At 39.1% G+C, this 16,636-nt stretch overlaps 1 protein-coding gene across 4 annotated transcripts in view; it reads left to right on the top strand.

The window, feature by feature from the left end:
- The window catches only part of KIF23 (kinesin family member 23), a 43,550-nt gene that overhangs the window by 14,323 nt on the left and 12,591 nt on the right, over positions 1-16,636 (top strand). For 3 of the 4 annotated variants that reach the window (XM_006758381.2, XM_006758377.2, XM_015560441.1), the window contains exons 4-11: positions 4,425-4,530; positions 4,969-5,105; positions 5,311-5,420; positions 5,856-6,026; positions 7,806-7,847; positions 8,550-8,662; positions 9,078-9,199; positions 13,062-13,164. In XM_006758381.2, the coding sequence (XP_006758444.1) occupies positions 4,425-4,530; positions 4,969-5,105; positions 5,311-5,420; positions 5,856-6,026; positions 7,806-7,847; positions 8,550-8,662; positions 9,078-9,199; positions 13,062-13,164 (904 nt within the window). The remainder of the gene's footprint in view (positions 1-4,424; positions 4,531-4,968; positions 5,106-5,310; positions 5,421-5,855; positions 6,027-7,805; positions 7,848-8,549; positions 8,663-9,077; positions 9,200-13,061; positions 13,165-16,636) is intronic. The other variant, XM_006758378.2, reaches the window with a different exon arrangement.

The following is a 16,636-nucleotide window of genomic DNA, read 5'->3' as shown; positions in this document are numbered from 1 at the left end:
TTTATTACCACTTTTTCTTGTTTTTTGAGGTAGGCCTGTAATGCTATGAACTTCCCAATCAGGATTGCTTTCACTGTGTCCCAAAGATTTTGGATTTTTGTGTTTTCATTTCTTCGTGGATCTCTTTGGTAACCCACTCATTGTTTAATAGTATGCTAGTCAGCCTTCAAGTGTTTCAATTTTTGTGATTGTTTATTCTGTAGTTGATTTCTAATTTTATGCCTTTGTGATCTGAGAAGATGTTTGATATGATTTCAATCCTTTTGAATTTGGAGAGACTTTGCCTGTGTCCCAATATATGGTCTATCTTTGAAAATGTCCCATGTACGCTTGAGAAGAATGTATATTCTGTAGTTTGGGGGTGGAATGTTCTAAAGATGTCAGTTAGGTCCATCTGATCTACAGTAGGTCCTTGGGTTACATCGGAGATTCATTCCTACGGCATGATGTAACATGATTTTCGCCATAAGTCCAAATCCACCTACATAAGCACCTATGTCACTCACATGGAGCACATACACAGCGGTAATGAAGTGAAAGTAAAAGAAAAATTTAAAAGAAAGATAACAATTCCTGACCTTTACTTGTAAATAAATAATAAAAAACAAAACACATATGTACATACATCGAACTTTTTTTTAATATATAAATACTGTAAATGGGAGATGGTGATGTAACCACAAAATGATGTACATTGAGTCCGACGTAACCCGAGGACTACCTGTAGTGAGTCATTTAGGATTGATGTTTCTTTGCTAATTTTTTGTCTAGAGCAGCAGTTCTCAACCTGTGGGTCGCGACCCCATCACAGGGGTCGCCTAAGACCATTGGAAAACACACATAAAATTACATATTGTTTTTGTGATTAATCACTATGCTTTAATTATGTTCAATTTGTAACAATGAAATTGGGGCTCACCACAACATGAGGAACTGTATTAAAGGGTCATGGCATTAGGAAGGTTGAGAATCTCAGGTCTAGAGGATTTATCCAGTGATGTTAATGGGGTATTAAAGTCTCTTACTATGATTGTGTTGCTGTCAATCTCCCCTGATATCTTCCAGAAGTTTATGTATTTGGGTGCTCCTGCATTGGATGCATAAATGTTTACCAGAGTTATATCCTCTTGTTGTATCGATCTCTTTAGAATTATGAAGTGGCCTTTCTTGTCTCTTGTTATGGTCTTCACTTTGAGGTCTATTTTGTAAGATATAAGTATTGCTGCCCCAACTTTTTTTTTCATTTCCATTTGCCTGATATTTTTCTGTCCCTTCACTTTCAGTCTGTGTGAGTCCCTTGTTCTGAGGTGGGTCTCCTATAGACAGCATATATATGGGTCATGTTTTCTTATCCATTCAGTCACCTGATTTCTTTTGATTGGAGCATTTAATCCATTTATGTTTAATGTTATTATTGATAGGTACTTGTTTGTAGCCATTTCTGTACTTTATGCTTTTGTTCCTTTCTATTTCTTCTTTTTACAGAAATGCATTCCCTTTAGCATTTCTTGCATTGCTGGTTTGGTAGTGATAAACTGCCTTAGCCTTTTTTTTTTTTTTGTCTTCGAAGCTCCTGCTTTCCCCTTCAATTTTGTCCTCTGCTTCTTCTAGTCTACTGTTGAAACCTTTCATGATGTTTTTGATTATAGCTATATCACCTTTGATTTCTTCCTGATTTTTGCATAAGTTGTTGATTTTTCTCATCCATCCAGTGTATGAACTCTACGACCATTACGCTGAATTTTTTTTCTGTCATGTTGCATGCCTCTCTTTCACTTATTTCTTTTCTTGGCAATGCCTCTTTTTCTTTCCTCTGGGGACTGTTTCATTGTCTCACCTTCTAACTATCACCAGAAGGTTCAAATGCCGAGTTGCGGAAGCCTGGGCCATGTGCAGTGGGAGCTTCGTGCCACCTGGGTGTCATTGAAGAGCTCCCGACACCAAGACGTGTAACTGCCATTGGTCAGTGGGAGCCATGCTCACCCAGGATCAGAGTCACCAGTCCTCAGTGCGGCCTCGTGCGTGCACCTAGAATCAGGGCCCCTGCCTGTGCCACGCTGAAAAAAGAGACCCCACTGGCGTGTGCCTAAAAATCAGAATCCGCTAGCGCATGCCAAGAGTCAGAGTCCCCCTGTGCCCGCGTGGAGAATCAAGTATCAGAGTCTCTGTTTGGTGCAACCTCATGCCGAGAATCGGTCTCTGTATGAGCATGCACCAAGAATTGGAGTCACTGGCTCTTAGTGTGCATGCACTGGGAATCAAGGATCCCAGGCGTGTGCAATGAGAAACAGAGTCGTCACTAGTGCTCAGTGCTTCCTCTCACACAGAGAATCGGCGTCCCTGGTCTGCTTGGGGGACCGGGTTGCACAGCCACCCTGTGTTAGCAGGAGGTCCACTCTTGCACTGCGGGAGACAGACTTCCTTGTGCGCTTGCCCAGAATCAAAGTCAGGTGGCACTGCTGCCCTGTGTGGGCATGGGTTCTGGTCACACGATTGCGTGCTGCGTGAAGCAGATTCCCAGTGTCCGTGCGCCCAGACTCAAATTCAGGTAGCAGAGCTGCTCTGTGTGGGCAGAAGGCTTGCTTGCGTGGGGCAGGTCTAGCAGTTCCTATGGCACTGCAGCAAGCCTGCAGGGAGGGGGATGGGCTCACAGAAATCTGCAGCCAGGATGTCTGGATTCTTGGTGTCTGTGGGTCTGCAGCTGTGGTCACAGGTCTCTGTTCCTAGTGGCTGTAGCGTCTCAGTTTGCATCTGAGACCAGAATCTAGTATCCTAGTCCCAAGCAGTTCTGTTTCTCAAGATGGTTTGGTCTCTGTGCCTGCGCTGGCTGTCCCCGGAGTGTCCACAGTGGTAGCGGGGTTTCACCATCTCAGACTGTCCAGTTTGGCAGCCCCTTGGAAGACCTGCAGCATCTAACTGTCCCTAGCTCATTCACACACACATACACCACACGTCCACACACTCTATCACTCCATCTCTCTCTCACATACTCTCCCTCCCCCCCTCTTGCTGGTCACCATCTTTTCTCTCCAGAGAATTGGGATATCTTTTTCTTCTGTGCAACCTTCTCCTCTGGTTTAGGAACAATCTCCTCTTTTTCATTAAGGATCATCTCAACGTGGCAGGATCATCTCAATGGGCGGATTAACCCACATGAGCTCTTAAGTTCTGCGCCGCATCTTGGGAGCTTTGTTCACCTACATGTGCTCATTGACCAGAGAATCTAAATCTAAACTCTTAAGTTCAGCATTGCTTTCTGCATTTTTAAGATGTGCAGCAAAAATTCAGCACTCTTTGGGCCACCAACTCTGTATCCAGTCCCACTGTTTCTCCTGGGCACACCTACCAACACCACCATTGTAACGACAGAATGGCACACTACTTCTGTAAAGTGACATCCTTCAGATAATTGGTGGCTTTTCGAATATGCATACCCTTAATGGCCTGCACAGTTTCACAGGTATTCTTAAAGTGAACATGAAGATTTGAGCCTCTTGATTTGCGTGATTTTGTGGGGTTTTCTGGGTCAAGTGAAAAGCAAACTATTTTCAGAGGTCACCTCCAGCCACTTTGGGGATTCAATCTAATTTTCCAAGTATAAGTGGTAACATTTTTGGCAATATGGTTATACTTTATAATAATTAATTCTTGAAAGAGATTTGATAATTGAATCAAAGATCACAATTGATTTAAAATTTATTTTATATAAAAACTCATGGGTTTTTATATACAGTTTATATTTACAGTTCACTGCTGGCTTTTTAAAAAAAAACCAGTACATTAAAATACTTAGCTCTATGCTGTTATGCCATTTAAAATTACACCTTTATGAGAAAAAAATAGAAAGTGGTAAAATGAGGTAATAAATATGTGAGGATTTTCGTATAGTGACTGAATCATTATAATACCTTTTGATCTTCTTGGTCATTTAATTAAAACAAAGTCAGGCTTAGTCTGTGAAGCATTAGTGGGTTTAAGATTTTTCTACATTCTCTTCAGTAGTTATAAATGTAAATATTTAACATTTATAATTGGTATACTTAGGTAGGTCATGACTTTTTTTTAAAAAAATTGTTGATTTTTAGAAAGAGAGAAAGGGAGAGAAAGAGAGAGAGAAACATTGATTGGCTGCCTCCTGTGTGCCTTCTACCAGGGATCGAGCCCAAAACCTGGGCATGTGCCCTGACTGGGAATTGAACTGGTAACCTTTCGATGCATGGGATGATGCCCAATCAACAGAGTCTCACCAGCCAGGGCAGGATTTCTTTTCAGGGTTCCAGGTTTACAAACCATTTGTACTTTTTCTTTGTGCATCTAGATCTTAGATGTTCATAAAGAAACATCTGAATGGGTTTAAATATGTATATCTAACCTAGATATAGTGGAATTCATTTATGTACTTTTATTTTTTTCCTTCTCCACAGACTCAGTATTCATTTAAACAAGTATTTGGCATTCATACCACCCAGAAGGAGCTCTTTGATGTTGTGGCTAATCCCTTGGTGGATGACCTCATTCATGGCAAAAATGGTATGATTCTTGGAGTTTTGTTGGATTTTCCTTTTTCTCCCCCTCTGATAAAACTTTTTTTGATATTTGTATATTTGATTTATGTTTGGCCTTGAATTCAGATTCAGTAGGTGGTGTTTTATCTGCTTTTTTGAGCTGGTTATTCTTATTTATTTTTACTTTTTTTAGAGAGGAAGGGGGAGGGGTAGAAAGATAGAAACATCAATGAGAGAGAAACATCACTGATTGGCTGTCTCATGCACAACCCCTATTGAGGATCGGGCATGGCCCTGATCGGGAATCTAACCAGTGACCTCTTGGTTCATGGGTTGACACTCAAGCACTGAGCCACACTGGTCCAGGCGCTGAGCTGGTTAATTTTAAGTGTTTTTTAATACAATGAGTACTACAAGTGGAGGACTTTTGTGATATAACCCAGTGTGACATGCTCTGTTGCAGGTCTCCTTTTCACATATGGTGTGACAGGAAGTGGGAAGACTCACACCATGACTGGTTCCCCAGGGGAAGGAGGGCTGCTTCCTCGTTGTCTGGACATGATCTTTAACAGTGTAGGGTCCTTTCAGGCTAAAAGATATGTAAGTACAATTCTTTTATGTTGTAACAGTTTCACTTGACACAGGGACCAAGATACCTGTGGATACAGTAGCATTATGGGAGAACTAATTGGATACATTTTGAAACCTTAAATGTGTGTAAATAAACTTCTCAGTTCTCAAATATGTTTCTTACAATGTAAGTCAAGTTCTCAAAATCATGATCTGACTTTTGCCCCCACTTCAGGTTTTTAAATCTAATGATAGGAATAGCATGGATATACAGTGTGAAGTTGATGCCTTATTAGAACGACAGAAAAGAGAGGCCATACCCAACCCAAAGACCCCTTCTAGCAAGTAAGTAATTGCATTTGTCTACAATGCTGGCCTGAAGGGCACGCTGCCTGGTGGTTTCCTCGGGCATAGGGAATGATGCACATGAAATAGAGATTGTCTGACAAGTTGACATTAGTGAGATCAAAGATGAGGACTGTTCTTAAGTAACTTTATTGGCTCAGATGTTCTCTTTGTTTATGAACGCACTGTCCTTGAATCACTGCTTAGAGAAGGTGCCACTCTGAGTGGGAGCGGGTGTAAAAGCCTGTGCTGTTTACCTGGGAGGACATGGGAGTATTGTTGGCTGATGGTGAGTGAATCAAGTTCTTTGTGCATTTCTGCTTGTAAGGCAGGACATTTGTGCTATATCTTTTAGCTTCCTCTTGGGATCATTCATGTTTGATATTAATTCACAATGTGGAAAATTAGACTTTCTGGCTTTTCCCCCTTTTTCAGACGACAAATTGATCCAGAGTTCGCAGATATGATAAATGTTCAAGAATTTTGCAAAGCAGAAGAAGTTGATGAGGATAGTGTCTATGGCGTATTTGTCTCTTATATTGAAATATATAATAATTACATATATGATCTACTGGAAGAGGTGCCGTTTGATCCCATAAAACCTAAGTAAGTAGTGAAGATAGTCCCTGCTTAGCTGCTTAATCTTGGAGCAGTCACTCACCTCAGTGAGCCGTAAATAGGAGTAATGCTTATTTTTGTTTTGAAAATGAAATATAACTGTGTATCATGCAACTGGTGCTTGATGATTCATTTTATTATTATCTAGGTATATAGATGTGCTGGGGACCTAGTGGGTTAAAGCATCTAAGGAGGAGACCTGATATTATTTTTGAAAACTCTTGTCCCTGAGCTGTGTTTTAAGAAAGAACTTAATTGGATAAGGAAGTGTCACTATCCATGTGCCCTGAGACTACCTTTCAAAAAAGAGTGACACTGAGTGTTGGGAGTTTGAAGCCATTTTAACCATTTGTCTTGGTGATCTCTACAGAATGGAGCCTAAAGCTGTTGTCTGTACAACTAATATTCACAGACCTTCCCTCATTGACTAATATGAAATGACATCTGTATTGTCATTCTGCCAGAGTTAAAAGACCACTCCCTGTCCTTGAGTCTTGCCCTCTGAGAATGAAGACCAATTACAACCTGACATCACAAACAATGAATCTGCATTTATGCCAGAGCTAACTCTGGAATCCCATGTCTAATATTAATATCTTGTTCTTGAGTTTATGGTTTTGTTCTTAAGCTAAATGCTTATCTTCAACTAGAGGCCTGGTGCATGAAATTCATGCATGGGTAGGGTCCCCAGGCCTGGCCTGTGATCAGGGCCAATCAGGGCCTTCCAACTCCCTGCCAGGGCCTCCCTTTCCCTGCTGTCGGCCAGAGCCTTCCTTTGTTCTGCACCACCCCCTGCTTGTCAGCGCATGTCATAGCAAGCAATCAAACTCCCGGTCTAACTCCCAAGGGGACACTTTGCATATTAGCCTTTTATATTATAGATGCCCTCTTCATTAGGGCCTTTTAGGACATAAGTAATATAAAGATCTGTGTCATATATTTAACTTTTGTGTGTATGTCTATTCCAACATTATTGGAGAAAGAATTGGATTTAGGAAGCCATTGTACTGAGAACACTTGTCAGTATATCCACTTTTACTTATATTAAACAGTGTATAGACTAATTACTTTCCCATTTGTTTAAAAGTGTCAGTTCTGGCCCTAGCCGGTTTGGCTTAGTGGATAGAGCGTTGGCCTATGGTCTGAAGGGTCCCAGGTTCGATTCTGGCCAAGGGCACGTGCCCAGGTTCCGTGCTCAATCCCCAGTAGGGGGTGTGCAGGAGGCAGCCAATCTGATTCTCATCATTGATGTTTCTATCTCTCCCTCTCCTTTTTTCTCTAAAATCAATAAAAATATATTAATTAAAAAAAACAACAAGTGTCAGTTCTGCATACCCATTTCCCTAAGCTTTTGTGATGTTATTCACTGCTAACAGTCAGTTTCATGTCTGCACAAGTGGCAAGTTTTTGTTTGTCCTAAATAAGGTTATTTTCATAGGAGCCTTTTATCTTGATTTTATTTCATTACACAAAAGGACTGACAAATATGACTTGTGTGCCTTCCTTATAATATTTCTTGTAACTCAAATAAACTCACAAGGTGCTTATTTGGCACTGAGTTCAGTTTTAATTTGTTAAGGTGGTGTATTACCTGCTTTTTTTAACTGATTAATGTTTAGTGTGTATGTGTTTTTAATACAATGTAGAAATATTGCATTGGAGGATTTTTAAGATACAACTCATTGTGACTCACATACTGTGGACTGAACATGTTACTATGAGATGGCTGCTGTAGAAACAGTAACTTATACCTTATTCCTTTGGTAGGTGGAACAGTTGCGGCACACCCATGAGGAACACAGACTTTGTGTATGTGATTGTGTTGACTTTTTTCTTCTTCTTTTTATAAGGAGAAGGGTACAGATACACTAGTGTTTGGCATCTGTGGAGTGTTTGTACGTAGGTGGTTTTTCATTGGCACTTTGCTGTCTGCTACCAGTGAGCCCCTCCTGCTTCCTGAAAAAAATCAGCCATTTAGTGGGTGATGGTGGCTGATCAATGTTTTTATCTCCACCACTCACAAGACTGAGGCCAAACAAGCAGTGCCCCTTCCCATCTTATCATACAGACTAAAACTTGACCAGCCACTTTGGAAGGATTGCCACTCCTGGTATATACCAAACTCTCTCTGAATTTTTTTTTTCTGACCCTGAGGTCAGAATCAGCTCTATCTATTGATCTTTTAAATTTAGGGAAATACTAAATTTTGATGCTTAACTTGTGCATGTAATGTTGCTATAATACTACTATGATCTCTAACTGTTTAATGTTATATTGTGTACTTTGTTAGAACAAATTAGATCAAAACTTTTAAAACAAAGTAAGTTTTTATAACTAATCTTGACTGTATATCCTTAAAGTTAACTGTTTAATATTTTTCTGGATTCTTGCTTAGGTTTATTCCCATTATAACAATGGCTGTTATGTTGCCTGGCATTTTAGATAACTCAATTTATTAATAACTCTATAACTCACAATTTAGCAAACTTGTATATTTTTTCTTTCCCATAGACCTCTACAATCTAAATTGCTTCGTGAAGACAAGAATCATAATATGTATGTTGCAGGATGTACAGAAGTAGAAGTAAAATCTACTGAAGAGGCTTTTGAAGTTTTCTGGAAAGGTTAGAATTAAAATTCGAAAACTATAAAATGATAAATATATTTGACCAGCAGTACTTTTTGGTTTAGCAGAAAGTGTGTATAGCCCTAGCCAGTATGGCTCAGTTGGTTGAATATCATTCCTCTGCACCAAAAGGTTGCCAGTTCGATTCCTGGTCAGGGCACATGATTATGGGCTCAATCCCCAGTAGGGGCATGCAGGAGGCAGCCAATCACTGTTTTCTCTCCCTCTTCCTTGCTCTCTCTCTGAAAATCAATTTTATTTTATTTTTATTTTTTTTAAATTAAATCTTTATTGTTCAGATTATTACATTTGTTCCTCTGAAAATCAATTTTAAAAGGAAGACGAAAGAACGCATATATAATGCAATGGCTGAGTTCAGATTTGGGCAATTTTTTTTTTTCCTGTCATTATAGGCCAGAAAAAGAGACGTATTGCTAACACACATTTGAATCGTGAGTCCAGCCGTTCCCATAGTGTATTCAATATTAAATTAGTTCAAGCTCCACTGGATGCAGATGGAGACAATGTCTTACAGGTAAGTTGTAGTGTATCGAATTTTTAAACTGAATACTTAATTTTTGGAATTAGAATTAAATCGGAGGTTTTGTTGCATTGAAGATTGCTCACAGGGATGGCGAACCTATGACACGCATGTCAGAGGTGACACGCGAACTCATTTTTTTGGTTGATTTTTCTTTGTTAAATGGCATTTAAATATATAAAATAAATATCAAAAATATAAGTCTTTGTTTTACTATGGTTGCAAATATCAAAAAATTTCTATATGTGACACGGCACCAGAGTTAAGTTAGGGTTTTTCAAAATGCTGACACGCAGAGCTCAAAAGGTTCGCCATCACTGCTAGAACAAAGATTTTAACCGGTGTGCCACAGAAATTTTTTTTTAGTTTATTGAAATGTAATTTAAAACTTATTTTTAAAAATTAATAAAATATATTTAAAAAAAATAAATAAATAAAATAAAATAAAATAAAACTTATTTTTACCAATACATATATTAATTTTTTAAATTTTACCAGCTGTTAAAGCATTTGCAGAAATCACACATCTTGCTTCTGCTTTATTGCACAAGGTCTATAAGAAAATATTAATTTTTAACTAGAAAACATGAAAATGCTTTCAGTACAGAAGAGACCATCTGATTTTTAAGGAGACCATCTGAGTTTTTATATATGTCTGCCCAAAAAGTAACAGACTTTTACACGATACCAAGCTGGACAGATGTTTTGGCAGATCCAGTACAAAGCACTGTGTAATCCAGCCCAAGATACTTAATCCAAACTGTATCATTCTTCATTACAAATCTAGATGCTACTCAGGGTGGTTTCTTATACTTAAAAAAGTTGAGCCCTTGCCAGGTAGCCCAGTTGGTTAGAGCATCATCCCTATACACCAGAGGTGGGGAACCTTTTTTCTGTCAAGGGCCTTTTGGATATTTATAACATTCTTCGGCCACACAAAATTAGCTTAAAAATTAGCCTGCTATATTTGGTCAAACACATAATTAACTCATCCCTAATGCCTTGGCAAGGCCAGACAAATGATTTTGCAGGTCTTATATGGCCCATGGGGCAGATGTTCCCCACCCCTGCTATACACCTTGTGGGTTTGATCCCGGTCAGGGCACATGCAAGAATCAACCAATGAATATATAATGGATGGAACAGCAAAATGATGTTTCTCTCTCTCCTTTCCTTCCTTCCCTCCTTCCCTCCCCTTCCTCTGTTTCTCTATCTCTAAAAATCAAAACTTTTTTAAAAAGTTGTGTATTTTGCCGAAACCGGTTTGGCTCAGTGGATAGAGCGTCGGCCTGCGGACTGAAAGGTCCCGGGTTCGATTCCGGTCAAGGGCATGTACCTGGGTTGCGGGCACATCCCCAGTAGGAGATGTGCAGGAGGCAGCTGATCGATGTCTCTCTCTCATCGATGTTTCTAACTCTCTATCTCTCTCCCTTCCTGTCTGTAAAAAATTAATAAAATATATTTAAAAAAAAAAAAGTTGTGTATTTTATTTTGAGCATTCTGATTATCTTACATATTAAAAATAATGCTTCCAACTTATTAGCCATTTGCAAGTTTTTTTCTTCCATGCAGATTATCTCTGGCAACTGTTTTTAATGACTATTAAATGATCTTTATCCTGATTAAAAACATCAAGTTAAATACACATTTAAAATCTAGGTCTTTAGCCGAAACCGGTTTGGCTCAGTGGATAGAGCATCGGCCTGCGGACTGAAAGGTCCCAGGTTCGATTCCGGTCAAGGGCATGTACCTGGGTTGCGGGCACATCCCCAGTAGGAGATGTGCAGGAGGCAGCTGATCGATGTTTCTCTCTCATCGATGTTTCTAACTCTCTATCTCTCTCCCTTCCTCTCTGTAAAAAATCAATAATAAAAAATGTATACATATATTTATTTTCTAGGTCTTTAATTTTTAAAATAGAAAATCAGTTTATAAATTTGTGTCATAGAAATTAGTGTCAAGACCATCAAGATGGCCTTCAATTGTTTTATATTGGTTGGTTCTCCCTGCAAGAATTTTTAAAACAAGTAACACCTGACCATTTAGTTAGGCACACTGACCTATTTTCCCTTAGATTGTCAAATTGAAAAAAATGACAGCCAACACAATAGCCATCTAGTGTGAATGAATCAAAATTATACTTTTTTTGTCAGATAGGCAAAAAATATATTTTGTGGTGTGCCACAGAATTTTAGTAACTAGTTTATGTGTGCCATGAAATGAAAAATGTTGAAAATCGCTCCTCCAGGATTAAAAATATATGTAGGTGTTGGTTTTATTTTTCTGTTAGATGTGCAGTTTTGGAAAACTAACCTGGATTTTTGCTATGAAAAAAGTTTACAAATCTTTATAAATAAGAATTTGTGATCCATTGTTTTACCTTTGAAGACTCATTTTGTATGTGAAATTCAGTTAATGGTTTTAAACTGTCAGCAATTAACTTTCCAGGGTAGGATTAGTTCAGGAGATGTCCAATTCTAAATGGTTCTTCTCTTGACTGATCTATTGGTCATTGTTTATTGCAGGGACTGTCTCACTACAAGGCTTACATCAATTAGTAACCACACTTGAGCCCAAATATAAATTATTTAATAACTTTAAGCTAGTAAAGTGTAATTCTATTCAAAATACATTATGAAATTGTGGTATCACGAAAGTTTCCAGATGGCAGGAAGAAATGGTACTGAAGGATTCGAATTTTTTTTTTTTACAGTGTAAAATTTTTATTTTTAGAATTAGGCAGCTGGACTCAGTTTAGATTATTCCAATTTTTTTGGCAACATCCAAAGCATCCTAGTCAGGAGCCAGTCGAACATATGTCGTCTTCTCGCCATCAGGCCTGATCAGGGTGTTGACCTTGGCCACGCCAATGTCATAGAGCTTCCTCATGGCCTGTTTGATCTGGTGCTTGTTGGCCTTGACATCCACAATGAACACTAGTGTATTATTGTCTTCTATCATCTTCACGGCCGACTCGGCTGACTCGGTAGTCAGGGGGGATTGATGATGGCTTAGTGGTCAAGCTTGTTTCTCCTGGGTGCGCTCTTCCAAGGATATTTAAGCTGCCTCCAGAGCCTTAGTGTCTTTGGCTGTGGACGCCTTTCAGCACTGCTTTCTTTGCCTTCAAAGCCTTTGCTTTGACTTCGGCTTTGGGAGAGGCAGGGGTTTCCTTCTTAGCTTTCAGCGCCATCTTCGTAAAAAAGCCAGGATTTGAATTTTGATTTCCTTTTAATGCCCTGGCTATTTGACCTTATTGTAATAAACTCCTCATATAAAGTTCTTAATCCTGTATTTGGCTTATAGTCAACACTTGATAAATGTTAGCTAGAAAATGGTTATAAATCAAGCTTCCATATACACTTGATTTCCTTTGAATCACATCTAACATTACAATGTCAGTTATGTACCTCTTGACTTTCATTTCTTATAAAAATTATTAGCATATTATGAAATTATTAGATCACAAAGTTATTAAATATCTGATTATAAAAAATTTTAGGCTAGCCCTGTTCTAGCCTCACTATTTAGCTTATATTTATTGAGCTCCTGCTGAGAGCTAGGCACTGTGTAAGGTTCTGGAGATAGTCATTACAAGGCAGAGTCCCTTCATTCATGGAGCTTACAGCATAATGTAGAAGACCAGACAATGGGCAAGTAATCATTAATGTCATGAGTATATTTATCATATGCTTTTAGCAAACTTTTCCCCCAAAACTTGTGTCCTTTGCCCCAACCAGTACATTTGTATTGTGCAAATATTATATTCTTAATAATTTGTTAATTAAATATGTTTAAAGAACATTGTAAACCACTTATAGCTCATGTTACGTTATTGACATTATGATCTTCTCTTCAGGAAAAAGAACAAATCACTATAAGCCAGTTGTCCTTGGTGGATCTTGCTGGAAGTGAAAGAACTAACCGGACAAAAGCAGAAGGGAACCGATTACGTGAAGCTGGTGAGTAAAAACATACTACTTATCTATTGCTACACCTTTTAAAAGCTTGCAGTGCCAATTTATCACCTGCTTATTGATGGGTGATTGAGGCTTAATTGTCTTAAGTTTCATAATTTAGAGGCTAAATTTATTGGTTAGTGCTGTTGTTTTAGTTATACTGATTTAGTATCTGTTACATTACACTGATTTGTTTAATAAAGAGCATGGAAAACTGACTAAAATAAATACAAGTTATATTCATGTTGAAAGGATTTGTTATATCTATTGCTGGTATTGCCAGTACCTGGGTCCTTAAAACGAAGTCATTTAACAGTTACTTGAGCATTCATATTGGTAAAAATTGGCTTCTGGAGGGGGAGGAGGGAAAATCTTTGCACACAAAAGCCAATTAAAAGGAACTCTGTGGGTGTTTTGTTTTTATTTTACTCTTTCATTTTGTGTAGCCGTTCAAGTTATGTTTTATGTTAGTAACATTTATGGAGTACCTACTGTGTGCCAGGAATTAACATAGATATATGGAATTGAGCCCTGGCCTAGAGAGCCGAGCCTCGTACAAGAGATAGGCAGATAAGGAGACCATTTCAGTAGAATGTAATGGAAGTGAGCACGAGTTACTATGGGAGTACAGAGTAGAGCTGCCTCATCCAATCTGAGGAGGGAGTTGGGGGTTGGAGGAAGAATTCATGGAGTTGACACTTAAGTTGAGGAGTGAGCTCTGTGAAAAAGGACAGGATTAAAGGCATCATCCCTGACAGAGGAGGTTGCCACTTGTAAACAGACCAGTCTTGAGAGAACCTGCAGGGTCAAGGCAACGAAGTGGAGAGTGTGAGTGGTAAACTGACAAAGAGGCAGGAGAGCAGGCAGAGCAAGGTCATGAGGACCTTGTCTATCATATTAAAAAAATCTGAATTTTATCCTAGGGGAATAATGGTGGCTACCAGTTAGTTATTAAGGGACTGTTGTGTTTCATAGTATCTACTATGCATGTGCTTGATTTATTGATTCTTGGACTTTTCAGAATTGTATCAGCCATTTTTCAGTTGAGGAGGTTGGAAGAAGTAATTTCCACAAGATTAGAGCCTGGGTTCAAACTCAAGTTGGTTGGACTCTCAAAATTTGTGTCTTTCTACCATTATACAGCCGCCCCATAAAGCCAATGAATGATTAGTTTTTTGTAGAAAGGTCATTTTCCCAGTGAAGAGAATTAATTTACCAGGGGCAAACCTAGAGATGAAAAGCAGTTAGTTGCCTTTTACTGTGATTCAGATGAGCAATCATATGACCTGGAGGCAAAAGTCAAACAAAACCCGAGAGCTAGTTAGGAAGCACGCCCACCCGCTTGTGAAGAGTGACAAAGAGGAGGAGAGGACTTGGTTTGGGAGCAGTTTGAGATGCAGGTATTGGGCAGTTCATGAATTTTGTGTTAGGCATGTTCAAATTTTCCAAGTGGAAATGCCTAGTAATTGGATGCAGAGGCACATAGATTTGGAAGGAGAGAGATTTGACTTGAGACTGACGTGTTCAGGTTTTGCCAAAAGAGAAATGATAGAAGCAATGGGGGAGATAGATTATTCATGGGGAACAGAGAGGAACAAGCTGAGGGCAGAGCCTTGAATAAGCCCTTGATGATTCATTTAAAGAGCCTATGGAGCCTGGTCACTGTGGCTCAGTGGTTGAGTGTCGACTATGTGGTCACAGCTTGATTCCCGGTCAGCGCACATGCCCGGGTTGAGAGCTCAATCCCCAGTGGCGGGGCATGCAGGAGGCAGGCAATCAATGATTGTCTCATCATTGCTGTTTCTCTCTCTCCCCCTCTCCTTTCCCTCTCTGAAATCAATAAAAATATATTAAATTATAAATAAAGAGCCTATGAAGGACAAAGAAGGTGACTTAAAGGATTATGAAATAACTAAAAAAATACATATTACATATGTGTGTACAGTAGTCCCCTTATCTGTGTGGTTTTGCTTTCCCTGGGTTTCAGTTACCCAAAGTCAACTGCAGTCTGAAATGTTAAATGGAAAATTCTAGAACTAGTTCATAACTTACAATTTTGCACTGAGTAGCATTATGAAATCTTGCACTGTCCTGCCTGGGACCTGTCCACGTTGTATACACTATCCACCTGTTAGTCACTTAGTAGCCATCTCAGCATAGACTGTCTGGTATCACAGTGCTTGGGTTCAAGAAACCTTTATTTAACAATGTCACATTTACATAACTTTTAATACAGTATATTTTTCTTAGTTATTGTTGCTAATCCCCTACTGTGCCTAATTTATAAATTAAGCTTTATCATAGATATGTATGTGTAGAGAAAAACATAGTATATATAGGGTTTGGTACTATCAGTCATCCATGGGGGGGTCTTGGTACGTATCACTTGTGGATATGGGGGGACTATTGTATAAGAAGATCAGGAATCTGGAATTCAGATAATAAGAAGGATTAACCTTGATGTGGAAAGAGTTGTAGTTGGATTGGGAACAAAGTAGAAACCTGGGATTTGTTTGTGTTTTGGTTTTTGGTTTTTTATTTAAACCTAAGGGTTCAGATGCTTAGGGGGAAGAAACAGGAAGGACTATCATTGTTAATATGGATGAGGAACACAGGTTTAGGGAGTGAGAACTAGAAGAGAAGACAATTGTGGTTGGGGCATGTGACAGCCTCAGGTTCCCCAAGATGGTGTGGTTGGTGGCTACATTATTGGTAAGGAGATAAAGATTTACTGGAGTTGAGGACTGGGCCTTCTGACTGCATGTGAGAGTGATTCTCCTCAGAAATACTGAGATGACCCAGGAGCTGGCATGTAGGAGGAGCATTAGAAGGCAGCAGCAGGGAATTAGGAAAACGCTGCTGGCCTCCCTCTAGTCACCATCCTTATCAATGTCAGGCTTTAGAAAACCAGCAACTTTTACTCAAAAAGTGCTGCAGGGGGAAAATAAGGGTAAGGTTTCAGGGCTTTGTGCCATGGGTACAGGGTAAAGCCTGTGGACATTTTTCAGAATAATATCTATAATAATAAAAGCATGATGTGCTAATTATAATTAGACCGGACGTCCTTCCAGACAACTGTCCGGATGAAGCCAGGGCTGTGAGGGAAGCCCGGGTTCCTGGTGCCGGAGGGAAGCCGGCAGCCAGGGGAAGGAAGACCTACTCTTGCACAAATTTCATGCATCGGGCCTCTGGTTTTTTAATATATGGCATAAAATACGTAGGATTATAAAGGAAACCAATTAGATTGAAATACTTAAAGTATTCTTAAAACATTTGTCATACAGTAATTTATGTGCTGCTTTAAGTAAAAACCCACCAGCAGGTCTAGTAACTACATACTTTCAAAGTAGTAATGAATATAAATATCATGAGATTAGCAATAACTGTAAGTGCTATAAAAATAAAGAAGTAATTTATTTCCCATCAGGTATGCAGACTCCCTGCAGTGTATGCATGGACAATATGCACCTGGCCA

This window comes from Myotis davidii, unplaced genomic scaffold, assembly GCF_000327345.1.
Source record: "Myotis davidii unplaced genomic scaffold, ASM32734v1 scaffold673, whole genome shotgun sequence".
NCBI lineage: Eukaryota > Metazoa > Chordata > Mammalia > Chiroptera > Vespertilionidae > Myotis > Myotis davidii.
The sequence above is the reverse complement of the archived record's forward strand: the minus strand, read 5'-3'. Positions and strand labels throughout refer to the sequence as shown.